Raw genomic sequence first — 19,389 nt, 5'->3', positions numbered from 1 at the left:
CGAAATCCCACTCGCTTAAAAGCAAATCAACTGTTCCGTCTAACGATCCCGATAGAGACTCTTACCTCTTGGTTTTGGCTTGCCATGGCATGCTGGTCTACAGCAAACCCGCATAGTCATGAACTATATAACTACTTTATGACAAATAGTTACTCAACTATTTATCAAATGGTCTCTACTATTCATTAAATTGTAACCCAACTATATATGTACGATATATCAAACCATTAATTCCATTCCCAAAATAGTTTTGGTCGATTTTACTATATGAGAAATTAGTTGTTAGGCAGAAAACTATATGAGGTTTTCATACATATGTAAATATTTTTATAAACTTGGATTTTACGTCAAATAGTCATTGCCCAAAAAATTGACTATTCCCTATATAGTTTCTGAAAAACTACTTTACCGACACTACTTTGCCGACACTTTAAAAAAGACCGCAAAAATGAACCCTACAATTGTTGTGATAACTACTTCGGATATAATCAAATTAGATTTTTAAGTTCTATCGATAGTTGGTGAATGTTTACCGCCATTATATGTGATGTTATTTACGTTGCTGCCGAACTGCTGCCGCCTTATCCGATTGATCTATATCTGTTGGTGGTTTTTCAGTGGTTTTGGTGACATGTTGTGTTAGAAGGGAGCAAGCTCGGGGGCAAGTATTTTTCGATAAGTCCAAGTAGTCCAAACAATTGACTCATTTTATAGTGAACAGTAATAGTCTACCATGTAGTACACATATTTTTGGTGTATGGTAAGAACAGCATGCCTACTTTTTCTGGAATAGTGAAAGTCAATTTCATGAGCCCTCGTAACATTTTTCTTCTTTTGGGGAGTTTTCTGATAATCTGAGGAGAAGTGGGGGTGTTGAAGGTTCTCTATCATCCAGAGGAATCGACTGTGATCAATTTACTTGATAAAAGTTGAAATTTTTGTACCAATCGTTTAACATATAGTTGGATTATATAACTAACTGTAATTGTACTCCATACTGTTGAAATATTGTTTGAACTATTTGGACTTATAGAAATTTTTAATTCAAAATAGTATGGTGTATAGTAATTTTACTTCATGTAAGTTGACAAATTATTTGGATTATACAAACTTATCGAAAAAAATGTGGCCGCCATCAATTGTGTTCTACTATAGCATTTATAGTAGGTTTTTAGTTCTTACAGGTTCTGACTATAAAAATCTAAAATCTGTGGAATTTTGCTATATTGTTCTCAATAAAGTTGATAAATTGTTTGAACTATTTGGACTTGTACATTTTTTCGTTAAGTCACGTTGTCTAAACAATCCGAACTGTTTAGTGTAAGGTTATTGTACCCCAAATAGTTCAAAAATAGTTAGAATCATTAGATTTACTTCAATAAAAACGTCATCATTTGACGATCAGTTTCGTTATGGTTTTGTATAGTGCCGTAACTATATGATAATGGTTAAGTATGTGGTAACTACATCTCTTTTAGTAGTAATATAGTTTGGACTATTCCCCCGATGGTTTTTGATTATGCGGGAAGGTAACAACTTTTGCCCCCTCCCGGGCAGCCCGCATAGTCATGAACTATATAACTACTTTATGACAAATAGTTACTCAACTATTTATCAAATGGTCTCTACTATTCATTAAATTGTAACCCAACTATATATGTACGATATATCAAACCATTAATTCCATTCCCAAAATAGTTTTGGTCGATTTTACTATATGAGAAATTAGTTGTTAGGCAGAAAACTATATGAGGTTTTCATACATATGTAAATATTTTTATAAACTTGGATTTTACGTCAAATAGTCATTGCCCAAAAAATTGACTATTCCCTATATAGTTTCTGAAAAACTACTTTACCGACACTACTTTGCCGACACTTTAAAAAAGACCGCAAAAATGAACCCTACAATTGTTGTGATAACTACTTCGGATATAATCAAATTAGATTTTTAAGTTCTATCGATAGTTGGTGAATGTTTACCGCCATTATATGTGATGTTATTTACGTTGCTGCCGAACTGCTGCCGCCTTATCCGATTGATCTATATCTGTTGGTGGTTTTTCAGTGGTTTTGGTGACATGTTGTGTTAGAAGGGAGCAAGCTCGGGGGCAAGTATTTTTCGATAAGTCCAAGTAGTCCAAACAATTGACTCATTTTATAGTGAACAGTAATAGTCTACCATGTAGTACACATATTTTTGGTGTATGGTAAGAACAGCATGCCTACTTTTTCTGGAATAGTGAAAGTCAATTTCATGAGCCCTCGTAACATTTTTCTTCTTTTGGGGAGTTTTCTGATAATCTGAGGAGAAGTGGGGGTGTTGAAGGTTCTCTATCATCCAGAGGAATCGACTGTGATCAATTTACTTGATAAAAGTTGAAATTTTTGTACCAATCGTTTAACATATAGTTGGATTATATAACTAACTGTAATTGTACTCCATACTGTTGAAATATTGTTTGAACTATTTGGACTTATAGAAATTTTTAATTCAAAATAGTATGGTGTATAGTAATTTTACTTCATGTAAGTTGACAAATTATTTGGATTATACAAACTTATCGAAAAAAATGTGGCCGCCATCAATTGTGTTCTACTATAGCATTTATAGTAGGTTTTTAGTTCTTACAGGTTCTGACTATAAAAATCTAAAATCTGTGGAATTTTGCTATATTGTTCTCAATAAAGTTGATAAATTGTTTGAACTATTTGGACTTGTACATTTTTTCGTTAAGTCACGTTGTCTAAACAATCCGAACTGTTTAGTGTAAGGTTATTGTACCCCAAATAGTTCAAAAATAGTTAGAATCATTAGATTTACTTCAATAAAAACGTCATCATTTGACGATCAGTTTCGTTATGGTTTTGTATAGTGCCGTAACTATATGATAATGGTTAAGTATGTGGTAACTACATCTCTTTTAGTAGTAATATAGTTTGGACTATTCCCCCGATGGTTTTTGATTATGCGGGAGAGCTGCTGCACCAGCCTGAAACTATGCCATTATTATTGCAGTCATAGTCATAAAATAGGACTCTTTCTTTTCTCCGTCTACCGGCAATCAACGTTGGTTGACGATTCTACAATTTCGGAACAGAATTGCAAATCTAAAAGTGGTGTAAGTTATAGAATCCCTTTTTGAAGTGGCGTTCAAAACATTGTTGCATTATTTAAGTGGACAAAGTTTTTTTATTTTTGAATTTCCAACCTAATTTTCAACAATTTTAAGCAAATAGCTTCACAAAATGCTTTATGGGTAATTCTCCTCTAACTCACACAGCAGTTGCCCCGACACCTCTTCGATTTGCGTGAAACTTTGTCTAAAGGGGTAACTTGTGTCCCTGATCACAAATCCGAGCTCCATTTTTTTATATCTCGTGACGGAGGGGCGGTACGACCCCTTCCATTTTGGAACATTCGAAATAAGACGTGTTTTTCAACGATTTGCATCCTGAAATAGTGATGGTTCTGAAATTTTGGGTCAAAGAAACTTTTATGTATAAATGGACGCCCGGTCAATGAAAAAAAAAATACAAAAATTGTGCCATTTTCCGTTACTCAACTGTTAAAAAAAATTGGAATGTGTCATTTCATGGGAAATTTAATGTACATTTCGAATCTGTAATAACCCAGAAGAGTCATTTTTTCATTTAGAACAACATTTCTGGAGCATTTTGTTTTGTTTTTTTTTTTTGAAATGGTCCAAAAAACCAAATTCCCAGTTTTTCCTTTCTGGGTGTTTTTGAAACCGCCTTGAGTCAGGGGTATTAAAAAACCAAAAAGCAAAAACTGAAAATTTGGTTGAATGGACCTATGAAAAAAAAATTACAGATTTTTTATTTTAAAATTTCTTGATTTTTTTTAACTTTGCAGTGTTATTTTTAGAAAGTAACAATTTGTACAAAGTTGTAAAGCAGACAATTACAAAAATATATACAGACATAAGGAGTTTGCTTGTAATGCTCAACGACGACTAACGGCGACATAAACTTTGAAAAATATTTGCAGCGGCCTAACGGTAAATGGCTCAATTTTTTGAAACTATTTTTGTATTTTTCCCCCCATCCATTGATGTGCCACAAAATAGCACGATCATTCTGATAACTTATTTTTCGCAATTCCGTCGTGAAACTACTTACTTTTCCTGTCATTCTTGAACGACGAAATAGCCTACTTTTCTGTACCAAAAATAACAGAATCGAATAGCAACAATTTTCAAAATAAATAAATGAAATGGGTGCTGAAAAGTTGAACTTTTCAGCACTTGTTTCGAAAAGTAACACTTTTCAACATTTTTTTTTGATTTAAACGATTTATTGACAAAATACATGAAAATTCGACTTAAAATTTCACTCAATGGGTGTTTTTTCGAAATTGCAAAAAATGTTGTATGGAACTCGTTGCAAAACTTGATTTTTTCAGCACTCGTCGTATTTATCCAACTCGGTGAACCTCGTTGGATAAATGTACGACTCGTGCTGAAGTTCTACTTTTCAGCACTAAAATGGGTGCTGAAAAGTTGAACTTTTTAGCACTTGTTTCGAAAAGTAACACTTTTCAACATTTTTTTTTATTTAAACGATTTATTGACAAAATACATGAAAATTTGACATAAAATTTCACTCAATGGGTGTTTTTCGGAATTGCAAAAAATGTTGAATGGAACTCGTTGAAAAATTTGATTTTTTCAGCACTCTTCGTATTTATCCAACTCGGTGAACCTCGTTGGATAAATGTACGACTCGTGCTGGAAAAATCCTCTTTTTGCAACTTGTTGCATAAACTTCTATTAACAAATTGGTGGGTAATGGTATTTGAAAACAATTCAGATGTATCGTGCTTTAAAGCCTTGTAAACATTCAAGTATTAAGCAATTCTTCTAAAAATTGCACTCTTGAGAGACAGTTATTATAATAGCTTTTTTTATACCAAAATCAAATATTTTTTCTCAAATCAGCAAAGCTCTACGGCAAAAGGTGGCATAGCAATTTCAACGAACATCAGAATCACTTTTCAGTAGATATGTTCCTTGATTCGTTATTTTAAGGGGAATGAGCTGTGATTCGTGTCTAAAGTAAAAAAAAAACCAGGCTTGAGAATATACAAACCCAAATTTAATCAAAATGTTATTAAAACATCTGTGAAGTCTGCATCCTTTGAAAAAGTTGAGGAAAGAACAAAAGTATAGTTACAGAGCGAGAAAATAAAACTCTTCAGATGAGGTGTTCTTGGGAAATGGCAAATAATGCATGTAGTGTAATGCCGGTTCCGGAATTGGATGGAAAACGGATTATTTTTTCTCTCTCTATGTTTTTTTCTCTTTTTTTTGTGCCATCTGCTCTACACTAGAGACTGTGAATATTAAAAATAATGTATAGTAGAACGCAACGTCTTTGGAAAAGTGGTTCGGATAAATGCAATTTGTGCATTAAAGTTTGTCAATATTGCTCAATGGTCGTATTGCTTGCTTAGGGCAACTCCCAGAATTTTGGGAGCGGCCGGCAATTGATGGCTTTCATGATGCTGGCTGTTCTGTCCTGGTAGAATTTGTTTTAATTCCCTTCAATCAATTTTTAAGTAACCTGGGCTGTACAATCATCATAAATACATGACGAAATCCAGTCTGCAACCCGCCAACATCACCATTGAAATTTGTAACCTTTTTTCTCCCTCTCAAGCAATGACTCTGGTCGGGCTGCTGTACATCCCGCGGCGGCTCCGGCTCTGGGAGCACCGGTCGGAGAACGACGACGAGAACGCGACCCTGCTGAAGCAGATGGGCGGCTACAAGAAGCGCTCGCGGGCCCACAAAAACAAAACCCCCTGAATGCGGTGCGGTTCCCGGCTGCTGTGGATCGTCTAGACAAACAAAGACTAGAGAGGTTATAACTTATAAGGTATATATTCGAAAATCCAACCCAATCCCGCCCCACCCCAACTGATTTATTCAAACACACATCACGAGAAACATTTCGCGCGTAGCAACATAAAAATCCCGCCAAATTTCCCACACAAATATGGTCGCTCCCAACACTGAGGGTGGGAGGCCACTTTTAAGCCCGCGAACGGAAGTCGGACACGGAACTTCCCGATTTGTTTTAAGTTAGGTTCGTTGTTGATAAATTGAAGTATGTTGAAAAGACACCACACACACACATTTGTACTAAACAAATTTCAAGCCTCCGCGCCAAGAAGGAAGTGGAAATGGTTTGAAAACAACGGCAAACAACAACACAATGTGAACACGAAAAGCTTTAATACATTTATAGTGAAATAAACAAAAACAAGGTGAAAATTAAACATAAAACGAAATTAACAAATTGAAACCAATTAAGATTAAAAACAAGAATCAATTTGTAGGGTAATTTAATAGCTATAATAAAAAAAAAATCAATTACAATGAATAATTAAACAAACATAAAAGGATCACACGCCGCGCCGACCCGGCTCTGGGTGGCCATAAATTATCGCATTATTTAGGGTAAATCAATTGAAAGGCGCTTTTTACACACACACATAACTCACACGCACTCGTTCTGCATTTATCGCACGCGAAAACGGCATCAGAATCCGATGATGATGATCATGATGCGGCTGCTCTGACACTTTTGCATTTAAAATTTATCGGAATCAAAAACACACATACACACACACACAAAGGCCACGCCATTTTCGAAATCGTAGTCTGTAGAGAGCCCACCACAAATTCGCAAACAATTCACTTTTGGTCTGAAAGATATAAAAATAATGATAAAAGCACACACAAGAACAGCAACGGCAAAAAAACACACTTTAAATAAATACTCAGTAAATTTTATAACCTCAACCCCCTCAACGACTCGTGCAAACAATCCAACTGACCTGACTCCGCCAACCAACTAACGTGACGAGTAAATTGAAATCAGGAAATACAAATAGAAAAAAAGTGGCACGTGAACAATTTTCGCTTTAAAAAAACTTCGACAAAACCAGTCATTCTTTTCTCAACAACTATTTAAAAGAATAAAACCAAACCAACCAAGTAACTAAGTAGAATAGTGTGAACCAAATAAACGGGCTAATTTTTAAAGATCGATTTTGATAGGAAAATTTTTTTTTTTTTTTTGTTAAAAAAAACATCTGCCAACTTATAGCTGTATATGCACTTCGGAAGAAACCGGTCAAGAAAATAATCAAATGGGCAGCAGCGGCGGCGAGAGCAAGCCAGAGAGGGTGAAGAATTGCCCCAAGAAATCGCTCCCTCTCCTTTGTTCTGCTGTTCGTAAAGCTGTTTCTTGACCCCTTTCCTTCCGAACTCCGTACTAGTCTTATGGAAGGTTGCATTTACCTTTTTTACTTTCGTTTCTTTAAACACAAAAAATAGCAGTTTACTTCAGGATTTCAAACCCATTCGGTTTTCAAATATGTGAGGCGATTACCACAAACATTTCTTTTAATTTTCTGATTTTCTTCATTTTTTAAGTTTGGCTCAAACGGACAAATTTCCAAGCTCATATAAGCAAACCTTCGGAACAGTTAACATTTTTTGTGACAGTTGACTGAGCTCGTCTTTCGTTTTTCGCTTCGTCCTTGTTACTTTGATACCCTGCGTCTCGCTCACACACATTCGAACGAATGAGCGCAACGCAAAGTCACTCACACAGTCATGTTGACTCTCACCTCAACTCTTTGGCCACTTGACTGCATTCAAATGATTGCTGTCAAAATTATTATGACCGGCACTGTCAGTGAACATTCAACGATCGGGTCGATGATGATAGCTGACTCTCGAGCTCTGTCAAATTTCAGCAAGTTTTGTCAGTGACTGATCCCTTTTGAATAATTGTTCCGTACGTACTTTTATTGTATTTTCTTGTGACGTATGCCTTCAAGAAAAATGGAAGGATTTTTTTTCAATTTTTGAATGATTTCTTAACGAAAACGGTATTTTTTTCAAGCTTAGTTTTGTACATTTTTACTAATATTTGTTTTAATCAAAGTGGTCCTTTAGAAAGTTCAAAATTTTATACAACTGGTGGTTCATTTAAAAAAAATCGTGGTGCAAACTGGAAGCATCTTAAAAAAACTAGTAACTTATTTGAATTAGAGCAATTATCATTACTCCTTAAGCATTTACCCGTTCAAGTAGTTAGTTAGAAGTTTTTCGTATCCACATGATTCAAAACATTTTTCTAGGTAGACGAGCGATTTAGGTTTTCTCGGTCTCTGTTTGGTGGGCACGATTTATTTGTAGAACAGAAGTTGATTGTTAATTATTTGAAATAGGAATCAATAAAAAAAATGTGAGTGAACTTTTCATTTGAAAGTTTCAAACACAAAATATACCTAAAACTAACATTTATATTAAACTTTAGAAGAACAAATAAATCGAACTATAATTTTCCCTTTCCTTCAAGAAGAAACAGCAGAAAAACTGCAGCAAAATAAAGCAAAATTATACAATATAAGAAACAGTAAAGCAAGCAAACAAGAAAAAAAAGGTCGAATAGCAAATACCATTTGATACCGTGAAACAAAAAGACAACTTTAATTATTAGACGTTTGTGGGATTTCTTTCTTTTTGGTTAATGATGACAGCCGATTTTTTTTTTGTTTTTCTTTTGGTAATTTATTTGATAATAAAAAAATCGAACGCAAATGCGCAAGCTAAAAGCATCGTCAAATACTGCAAAATTTATAAATTAATTATAATTTAATGCTGACACATGCGTGTAGCATCCGCTAAATAGTGACAGGAAAAATGGTAGAATAAATTAACTGTGTGCGTGTGAAATAATTGCATTCAATGCATCAAAATTAGCTTCTGTTCGTGGGGGTGCTGCCGCCCCCTTAATGCACTCTTGCGTTTACGTGGCGCGTAATTATAAAATATATAAAACAGGGACAAAAATAGGGCCCACTCGCAGGAGGAGTAAGGTCCTTGCACAAGGCAGAGCAAATAAATCAGGAGATAAAGTGCGGTGGTCGCTTCTGTTTTTGTCGCGTTTTTTTCATGTTTTTCGAAATAAAGTTTTTTTTGCGCGCTTTTTAAATCAGTATTAAGTATATGCAGCATAATTAATTTAAAATCAAGTACGGGCTGGAACGGGTGTTGTTGTTGTTCGGAGGTGCCTTTGGCGCAGCGAACGACTCTTTAGTAGTAATCTGGAACTGGGGCGCATGCCACACGGACAAAGTCGGCGTAACGCACCTGGCCGTTGTTGGACACGTTCGCCTCGCGGAAAATGTTGTCCACCTGGAAGATAAGTTTATTGCACTTATTTTTGTTACTTTAAGTCCCACGCCAAATAGTGTTAAGGGCATTTGTAGAAATACAATGTTCCATCCCGGAGCACCAAAACTTCTTGGAATGGTGCACCCAACGAATAATTGCCTAAACAAACAGGAATGTGAGCGGGGTATCACCACGTTTCTTCCTTCCCTGTAGATTCAGAAATGATTGTTGTTTGAACATTTATCATCAAATTCAACGAATCCTGATTGCGGATAACTATGCGAAGCTGGTCTGGCCGTTTAGAAAAAAAGGCTGTTGGAAGTGATTGCCCCAATTTTCTCCAGAATGCTCCGAAAGGATGGCAGCGCTAGGGTTAGAATAGATTTGTTGTTGTTACTTTACATAACACTGATCTAGAAAAATTTAAAAAAATGACTGCCATCCTAAACTCGAAGGGAAGCATGAACGTTAAGGTCCCAGAAACGCGTGCACTTTGATTTTTTCCGAAATATTTAGAAAGGCCGATTGATTTTTTTTTTTTTCAAAGTTTGTGTGAATTAGGGCGGTTTGTCGTTCTTGGGTAAAATTTAAAAAAATGCATGCAATATGTACAAGGAGGGAACCGGAAGTTTATGCTTCCTCTCGAATTCTGCGCAGAAAATTTGTTGGTTTGTGTAATCAATAAATTTCCTTCATGGCCAAAAAAGCAAAGCAATCCACTTTAACGACCCCTGGGTCTTTTGTGGTCTCTATCAGTGCTGAAAATGTCAAGGGTCATGACGTAAAAATCGCCAACGCTGACACGATTTTTTCATCTCCATTCACTGAATCGCAGAACCGTGACATAAACAAACCCAGCGCAGTCGTGAGTCTCCTAGCTCACCGAGCAGCTGCCACTGCGACCAACGCTCATACGACGTTGTACGCACACACATAGAGAAACCAGTTTTTACACAAAAAGTTTGTATTTATGCGTGGAAATGTAATGTTATACATAAATAACGATTATGTAAAGTGTTTTACACTAATTTTAAACTTTATATTGTTTAAAAATAGTCAAAATAGTGTTTTAAGAAGTTTTCACGAGTCAGTCATATGACATGAATTGAATGAACGGCGCTCATTTTTTCATTCGCTCATCCTCTTTTGACTGCCCGACACGAGACAAGCTGCAGAGACATAAGCTGGTAGAGAACTGATATTTTTGTTTGATTCTTGTGTACAGTGGGTTGGTAACTTTTGGCAGCACTGGTCTCTGTTGCAAGTTTCTGCTCATTTCTAGGCGGCCGAAGGTTATGTGTGATGAGTCACCCAAAACCTCTTTTACGCAAATGGACCGACGTTTTACTTCCCCATCCGATAGAAGACCATAACGAGTATTAACAAGTTTTCGCGTTTTCTTACCTCAAACATCATCATAATATGAAGAAGCATAATAATTTCTTGAGTCTTTTTTAATAGGTCATATAAACATATGAAACACAAAATAGCTTATACCTTATAGCTATACTCTAAATTAAAAAAAATATTATTTCACTTTGGAAAATTGAAACATTGAAACAAAATTAAAAAAAATATTTGGGCTGTTGAGGGTTAAGTGACACTTATTATTTTTGCACATGCGGAGAGTGAAGCCATAAACCTCAGTGCTACCATCTATTGAAAATTTAAAGAACTATCTCAAAAAGCACCGGATCTCTTGCAATTTTAACCCTTTTTTGTATTCGTCTATATTGTGTTTAGCCGTTATAGCAGAATTATCAAACTTCATCATTTTTAACAGGGACTTATGGGACTCCGACCAAATGCAACAAACACGATTTTGGATAAAGTCCGGAGATATGGTATATATTTTTAGAATGGTATTTTAAAACCCTTTTCAATGAGTCTAAAAGTTTGAAAATCAGACAACCCCTTCTACAGTTATGAGCACTTCAAGTGATATATGAGAGTACTCCTCAAAACCTTTGCAAACATGTTTATTTTTATTAAAAAAAACAAAGGCAATTTTTTTTAAATGAATACTGCCATATATTGATACGTCACCACCAGCCTTCCCAACAAAACACTCCCAATCAAAGAGATAAGATAAAAACCCCTCCTCGATCCCACCTCATTAACCACTCACCTCCCGGAAGGACAACCCTTCGCCCCAGTTCTGCAGCAGATGACGCAGCTGCCTAGCCGGAATGTGGCCCCGGCCACCCTTGTCTCCAGCCTTGAACGCCGCAATCACCTCCTCCGGTAGGTTCTCAACCCGGGAGTGCATGTGAATCACCTCCAGAAAATCGGCAAAACTCATCCGACCATTTTTATTTTTCAGATACGACGTCAGCTCGTTAATGGTCGGAGACAACCCGAGGGACCTAAAGATCACGGTCAGCTCGTCCAGCGACGTAATGTGGCCACTTCGGGCAAACAGATAGAAACACTCGCGAAACTCTGAAATAAAGTTAGACAATGTGTTGAATGAAGCATAAAAGTGGCAGATAATTTATTCAGCCCCATCCCCTTCCAGCTGGCCACTGGTCGGAGAAAGTGACCACTTACCATCGATGTCTTGTTCCTTGAAGTAACGGGCCTAAAAGTACAAACATTCACATAAAACCAACCACTTTAATCTAGTTTCAATGTCTAATATATCACCACACTTACCATTTCCTCTCGAATAACTGTTCTTGCGCAAAACGTAACCCTCACTCTATTCTTCTCTCTCTGTGCGCTAGTTAATCACTCGTCTGTGCTGCTTCGCTGACCCTTCTCACTGGACTGAAATGGGTTTTTTGTTGAGTTGAGTTATGTCTGTTGCCCACAACACAGGTGTGTATACTCGACGCAAACACCCCACTTTTCAAAGTTGTTGCGCATGGGCTAAATTCTGTTGCGTTGCGTTGCGCAGCGCAAATGGCATGTGCTGCCGTCTGGCCGTCGGAAAGCGTGCGGTGATGGCACAGACAAATGGATATTTAAAGTCGTAGATGGTGTCATACACTCTTGGGGCAATGACTTAACTTAATGATGGTTTTGAATTCAGGGTCCAGAAATAGTAAGTTGTACATATGTAAAATGCTTCTACAAACAACACAAAGAAACCCATTTGTTGATTGATACATCCTGAATCTTGATTTGAATGATTTTCTAAAAAAAATGGCCGCCAAATGGCCGACCGGAAATGATACCATTCAAAGCATTAATTTTGAGGAGTGAAGCTGTTGCCAGAGATTTTGTTAATATTACCTTTGGCCGTAACAAATATTTTTTTAAGGTAATGTCCCTCAACTCTGTGATCCCAAAAATGCTCTTAATACTGGAACGCCCAACGCATGTCCAACTTACACGGACGCCCAAGCCTCCTAAAAAAGGTGGAACGGTAACTTCAACTCGCTGGTTCTCGGGCATTACTCAACCAATCGGGACGATTCTTGTTTCCAGTGATTTGTAAGAATGTCTAGATGATCCAAAAATTTTGCAGAACGTGATTTGAACAATTCTGTAATTTCTGCGACCGAAAACATCGTTCCACATTTTTCAAAACGACTGCTTCCGCGGAATTTTTGGCGAATTTTTTTTTACACGTGAAAAAAAAAGTTGGAACGATGTTTTTGATCGCAAAAATTACAGAATTGATCAAATTGAGTTCTGCAAAGTTCTAGAATCATCTAGACATCCTAACAAATCACTGGAAAGAAGAATCATCTTGATTGGTTGAGTTATCCCCGAGAATCATTGAGTTGAAGTTACCGTTCCAACTTTTTTGGAGCCTTGGGCGTTGGAATGTTAATTGATCTGGAAATGTATAATCTAATATGGCAGCTATGGAGTTTTTAAGATATTCATTTAGTAACCACTAAAATTCACTATATTTTAAAATTACTAATATGAAGTCGCTGAATTTGATTTTGATGTTAAAAGCTGGATGAAAATTGGCACAAAGCTGCAATCATTAGTTTTCAAAAAATGTAAGATTTGACGAAAACATACATTTTAGCGAAAAAACGTTACTTAATCCACCTTAAGCTGGATGATGCCTACTTTCAATTGTCTTTCCAACGATGGGTCACATGTTCGGACATCATTATCGTCAACTCATAAAAAAATATAGATAACAATTAAGTACTCATAACTTCTGGTAGGGCTGTCAGATCTTCAATGTTTTGGCTTCGTTGGAAAGGTCTTTCGATTACCCATCTAACGTTGGGTCACATAATGGATCCGGACAACGTTTTCATAAAAATATGTAACACTTAAGTGGTCCTAACTTTTGATAGGGTTGTCAGATATTCAATTTAAGCTCGTTAGAAAGGTCTTTTTAATACCTTTCTAAAATGTATAACATGACGGGGTTTCTTACAAAAACCACCCTTTTTATAATCTTCGGAAGTGTAGTCAAGATCGTTTTTTAGCATAACTTTTGAAGTACTTAACTAAACTCGCTGATTTTAAATAGAGACTTATGGGACCCCAAGACGGATCGAATGAGACCAAAACGGTCAAAATCCGTGAAGCCAATCCAGAGATAATCGCACAATTGCTCAGAACATGATTCTGAGTCGATATGTATACGTGAAGGTGGACCTAGGTGATCAAATTAAGAAGTTCATTTTTCGAGTGATTTTATAGCCTTTCCTCAGTAAAGTGAGGAAGGCAAAAAAACCTTTGAGCGATACTAAACATAGAAAATTTTCAAAAATTCAAATGATTTTTAAATTAATTTTCAGCTAATTGCACAGAAAATTTCCATTGAAATTTTTAAAACTTTAGAAAATGTATTTTTTGCCCCCTAATTTTTCGGGCTTATTTTGAATGGAGGGGATGACAAACACTTTAAAAAATATTTGTACCAGCCTTAAGAAAACTTAAATTAAAAGAAATGAATTAATTTTACAGAATACTAGAGTGCATATTGAACAATTTCTTCATCGCAACGTTATAATTTTGTAAAAAATTGACTAGAAATCTGGACAGTGATTATATGAACTTTTTTTATATTTTTGAAATGCAGAAAACTTTTTAAAGGAAAAGTGTAGTGTTCGACATTATTACGTATAACTATTAAATAAAAATTGAGGTTATGTGACCCCATTTTAGTCATATGGATTTCAGGGGTCAATAGTGTTCTTTTATTCGAATAAAATGTTAATGACACATTCCGGCATTGCAACGTCACGAAATTTTTCACTTTTTCGAAATATGTCTCGTATGATATCAAAACCTTTGACTTTGCAACGGAGTGAGAAAATGCGAAATTTCGACCCTTTTTGGTATCATACAAATTAATAAGTAATTTCGAATTGTTAATCCAGCTGCGATTGGTGATTGGACCAATGAAGCAATGAACAAATAAATAATAAAAAAAAAAACTGTTGTTTTTATCCCTGGAGAATGTGTTTAATAGATATTTGCATCCGATCGATGAACTAATCGAAAAATCACGTGAATAGCTTTGAAATGAAGGATTGAGTAAATCTTTATCTTAATTTATTGATTTTCTGTTATTTGTGAAAATAGGACGAACTCTTAAACTGTTTAGAATTTGTGGGCTAACTGCATTGTATTTTTGCCAAGAAAATATCCCTAACAGAAAATATAACCTAATATAGGTTCACAGCATGTAATTCCATCGTGCATAAGGTAACTTTCAATTTGAGTGAGGAGTGAGCAGGCAAATAACTCAAAATCGGTGTAAACACAATTTCGAAGTAGTTTTATTTGTGTGTGTGTCTGGAATAAAAAATTCGTTTACCACTGGTGGCCAGCACTGGTATTTCTTGCTATAAAAAGCTTCGTGGTTTTTAGTACAGCATTTCGGAGCTTAACTCTACCAAAATTGGTGGGTGTCCCAGCAAAAGAGCTTATCGTTCAACCTCTTGCATAACTTTCGGGCGCATTGCAATATTTCAAAAGCTCACTTTCGTTATAGTAATTTAATAATTAAGGAAATAAATATATTTTAAACAAAAATGTTTTTATTGATTTTTAAAAGTTTTTGATAAATATTTTTTCAAACCGGCTTGCTCCCAGTGCGCCATCTGTTCTTCAGTTTCTTGATCTAAACCTTCGTTCCCACTTCGCCAGGCTGTCGTCGTGGATTTTGACAACAATTCTTGCGCATGTTTCGATAATTACGTTTCAGTAGTTTGTAAACAAAGTTTTTGATCAGCATTTTCTTGTAAGTAAAAGCCTATTTTTTTTTAATTTACGTAAAATTATAACATAAAAAAACTATTATCAATCTATCAGAATGATGATCAATGTAAATATTCCATGAAATGAAGCATCGTTACGCTCAATTATAGCACGTACGCCATTTTCAAACCCTTCTCGAGGGTTGCTCCTGCGCTGCCTCAACCCCCGGCACGGCCCCGGTCATTCGTCCTTCATAACTCATACAGTCGAATCGCACTGTCTGTCGTCCGCAAATCATCCTCATATTTTCACCTGGACGATAAGAAAGGAAAAAAGAGCCAGTTTAGCGCGGCCAACGGAACAGGAGCTGCAGAATGTGGTCCCCGAGAGGCAAGGAAAGCGGCCGGCTGCTGTTGGTGCTGGTGCTGTGCAGTTTCGGCATTCTAGTGCTGACGGAGTTGCCCCGACCGCGGGGGGTGTCCATTTCGAGGGCCAGTCTCTATCCGGCCGGAGGAGGTAAGTTTGTTTGCCTGGACGGCAAGCGGACAATCCGATGGGAGCAGGTGAACGACGACTACTGTGATTGCGCGGACGGAAGTGACGAGCCGGGAACGGCGGCCTGTCCGAACGGTGTGTTCCACTGTACCAACGCCGGTTACAAGCCGCTCAATCTGCCGAGCAGTAGGGTCAACGATGGCATCTGTGACTGCTGTGACGCGTCGGATGAGTACGCCTCGGCGGCCAGTTGCGTCAACACCTGTTCCGAGCTGGGCAAAGAGGACCGGCTGCGGGAGAAACAACGGACGGAGATGGCCAAAATGGGACAGCAGATGCGGGCCGAGATGAGTCAACGCGGCAAGTCCCTGAAGGAGGAGCAAAGGCTTCGATTTGCCGAGCTGGAGAAGAGCAAGGTCGAAGCGGAAGCGATTCGCGATGAGAAGGCGTCGATTAAGTCGGACGCTGAAGCGCTGGAGAGTGTCGCCTTGAAGGTGTATCGTGACCGCGAGGAGGACGCCCGGCGTGTCAAGCAGGAACAAGAAGCGATGAGCAACCGCGAGGAGGCCGAAGAAACGTTCCGGAAGTACGACTCGAACCAGAACCAACTGTTGGAGATTGTAGAACTTCAGACGCGCATCGTGTTCGACCGTAACCGAGACGGCGCAGTTACCGTCGAAGAAGCCAAGTACTTTTTGGACGAGCACGATCAGGTCGACCTGGAGACGTTCATTTCGCTGTGCTGGCCAAAAATCAAACCATTTTTGATGATGGATTCGGGACTGTTCAAACCACCGAGTGACGTCGACGAGCTTAACCAGGAAGAGGCCGAGCTGCAGAATGACGAAGATGACCGCCGTTACGAACTGGATTCCAGCGAACCTGCCCACCATTACAACGAAGAAGAAGAAGGCACCGAGCTTGAGCACGAAGAAGAGGAAGACGATGAAGGGCTGGACGAGCCGGAAGTTGGCGAAGGCCAGGTCCAAACAGAGCAACCCGAAGAAGCACCCAAGGTCGAGTACGATCCAGACACGGCCGAACTGATCCGCAAGGCTAACGAAGCCCGTAACCACCACTCCGAAGCGGATCGCCACGTGCGCGAAATAGACCAGGAAATGCGCAACATCGAGGATGCCCTCAACAAGGACTACGGTCGCGATGAGGAGTTTGCTCCGCTCAATGGCGAATGCATCAACTACGAGGACCGTGAGTACGTCTACAAGCTGTGTCCGTTCGACAAGGCCATCCAGCAGCCCAAAAACGGCGGCTCCGAAACGAGGTAAGTCCCATTTCAGCATCATTCCCTTTATCCATTCGTAACGTCTATCTCTTTCCTTCAGACTCGGCACCTGGGACCGGTGGGAGAACGCCGACTACACTGCCATGCGCTACTCAAACGGGGCCACCTGCTGGAACGGTCCGGCGCGTTCCGTTCTGGTGCACCTCGAGTGTGGCCTCGACAGCCGTATTCTGTCCGTATCGGAACCGAATCGCTGCGAGTACGAGTACCGCGTTCAAACGCCCGCCTCGTGCAACCTCAACGCCGACGCCGGCAAGGATCAGCAGCACGACGAGCTGTAGAAAAGTTGCGAGAGGGCGGAGAACGTTCTTAGTGAAAAAAATAATAACCGAATATTTGTAGCGCTGCATTTGTCTCAGTTTAAATTCATCAAACGAAAATAAAAACAACACGGCAACGTCTGTAATTTGTCTCAGGAAAGTGAAAGTAAGATTGCAAGAGCGAAGGAGAAGAGATCAACAAATCATTGTGACCGGATGCATTGCCAACCGCAAAAAATAGTAAATTTGTTTGGATACACACATTCCTATTTCGTTTTTAACCGATGTAGAGCAAAGCTTTAGAATAAAAAAAAATGCGGCACCGATCGTTGCGGAAATAAGAAAAATAAAGTTTGTAGTAGAAGAAAACAACAACAACACGATTTGCAAGACAAAAATTTTACAGTACTGATATTGATTACTTTTCCGATGTGTTTTATGTCTGGAGTGATTGAATAAAATCGACAATTCTATCGAATAAATTTGCGCTTTTTTTACCGTAAATAAATATCATCCGACCCCTACACCTCTTGAATCACCCCCAAAAAATTAGATAGCAAACAAATAACTATCACTACAAAAATATCTTTTCATTTAAAATCGTTACTTAACTTAATCCACCTTTTAGTGGTTCGTGCCTTCTTCACATTTGAAATTTAATTTTATTTCAAATTGTGAGGAAGACATCAACTACCAAGTGTGGATCAAGTAACGTTTTTAGATTGACATTCGACAATTTACACATCAGCCGAGAACAAGATCCTGAGAAATACTGCCTGAAAGGTCTAGGTCTAGGGGGACTATAACTAAGAAGTAAAAGTTGTTTCCTCAGTGAGGTGAGGCAAGCAAAAAATTGTACAATTGACTGTAAGTAATTAAGAATTCATTTATCCAGGTTTTTAAGCGAAGATGGCGTTCGAATGGTGAACATCCGAAATGTCAAAATCGCGCAGTAGCACCAACATTATAAAAAAAATGTGGCTGTCATGCCATGGCACACTTTCTCGTATTGTTGGTACCACTGCATGATTTTGACATGTCGGGCGTTCGCCTTTCGAACGCCATTTTCGCTTAAAAACCTGGATATCGTTTGGTTCATCACGTTTCTTTAACAGAATAGGGCACTTTTATGCTTTTTACAAAATTTTGAATTTTGGGACCACATATGAGAAAATGTCGTGCAAATTGATTGATATTTCCTAAATTTTAACACTTCGTCGCCGTCGTGCTAACTTGTCGTACGTGCATTTTGGGCCAAATTGAGTTAACGCCATTTTGTGCAGCTCACAATGTCTCACCTTTTGACCTTCACAGATCCCCAAAATTCGATTTAACTCCTGATAAAAACCGGAAAAACTCCGTGCATTTTTGTCACTTTTCATAGGAACAAATTTCAATCTTGTCGTGCTAACTTGACACAGCCTGAAAATTTACGTAAGTGCGACAACTGGCCAAAGGGATGTCAGGTCAGTACGCGTTTGACACAAGTACGAGCTCGACTACCGTAAACATTTACGATTATAACTCGGGACTCCTGCAACCAAAATCAACCAAACTTCAGGACAATGCTCAGAATGGTCAACCAAACAAAACGTGTTGATTATTGTTTACATTGCGTCGACTTGCCATTCTCAATGTAAAAAAAAAACATTCGTAAAATGTTGTGAACTCCATGAAAACATATTTTGAATTTTCAAAACTAACATTAAAAAATTTCTAAAAATGCAATACAGTCCAGACTCGATTATCCGAAGGCCCAGGTAAAATTTCACTTCGGATAATCAAAACTTCGGATAATCGAATCACGATTTTTTTTTCGTAGTCTTATTTTTGATTGTTGAGCTTTAGTTTGACCCTTGAACTACTCTAAAGTGATTTAGAATGTTTAAATCCAAGATGGCGGCCGTTATGGCAGTGACGAAATATTGAAAAAATGCATTTTTAAATTTTACAGGCAATCAACCATTTAAATTTGACAAAAATAGGG

General features: G+C 37.9%; 3 protein-coding genes across 4 annotated transcripts in view; 2 read left to right on the top strand and 1 right to left on the bottom strand.

Moving 5' to 3' along the window:
* The window catches only part of LOC120423823 (uncharacterized), a 48,575-nt gene extending 41,468 nt beyond the window's left edge, over positions 1–7,107 (top strand). For both annotated transcript variants that reach the window (XM_039587752.2, XM_052711616.1), the window contains exon 5: positions 5,683–7,107. In XM_039587752.2, coding sequence (XP_039443686.1) covers positions 5,683–5,831 — 149 coding nt within the window. In that variant the 3' untranslated portion in view covers positions 5,832–7,107. The remainder of the gene's footprint in view (positions 1–5,682) is intronic.
* Positions 7,108–7,485: 378 nt separating this feature from the next.
* On the bottom strand, positions 7,486–12,002 carry LOC120423824 (calmodulin-like protein 4). Its single transcript, XM_039587753.2, has 4 exons — positions 11,874–12,002; positions 11,769–11,799; positions 11,347–11,660; positions 7,486–9,239 (listed from the first exon to the last, which is right to left on the bottom strand). The coding sequence occupies exons 1-4, from the start codon at positions 11,874–11,876 to the stop codon at positions 9,138–9,140; spliced, it is 450 nt and encodes a 149-aa protein (XP_039443687.1). The 5' UTR covers positions 11,877–12,002; the 3' UTR covers positions 7,486–9,137.
* Positions 12,003–15,578: 3,576 nt separating this feature from the next.
* On the top strand, positions 15,579–17,884 carry LOC120423840 (glucosidase 2 subunit beta). Its single transcript, XM_039587788.2, has 2 exons — positions 15,579–17,121; positions 17,183–17,884. Exons 1-2 carry the CDS (start codon positions 15,719–15,721, stop codon positions 17,421–17,423), a joined length of 1,644 nt encoding a protein of 547 aa, XP_039443722.1. The 5' UTR covers positions 15,579–15,718; the 3' UTR covers positions 17,424–17,884.
* The last annotated feature ends 1,505 nt before the right edge of the window (positions 17,885–19,389 follow it).

The sequence above is a fragment of the Culex pipiens genome, chromosome 1 (assembly GCF_016801865.2).
Source record: "Culex pipiens pallens isolate TS chromosome 1, TS_CPP_V2, whole genome shotgun sequence".
Taxonomy (NCBI): Eukaryota; Metazoa; Arthropoda; class Insecta; order Diptera; family Culicidae; genus Culex; species Culex pipiens.
This window is presented reverse-complemented; position numbering and strand designations above follow the sequence as displayed.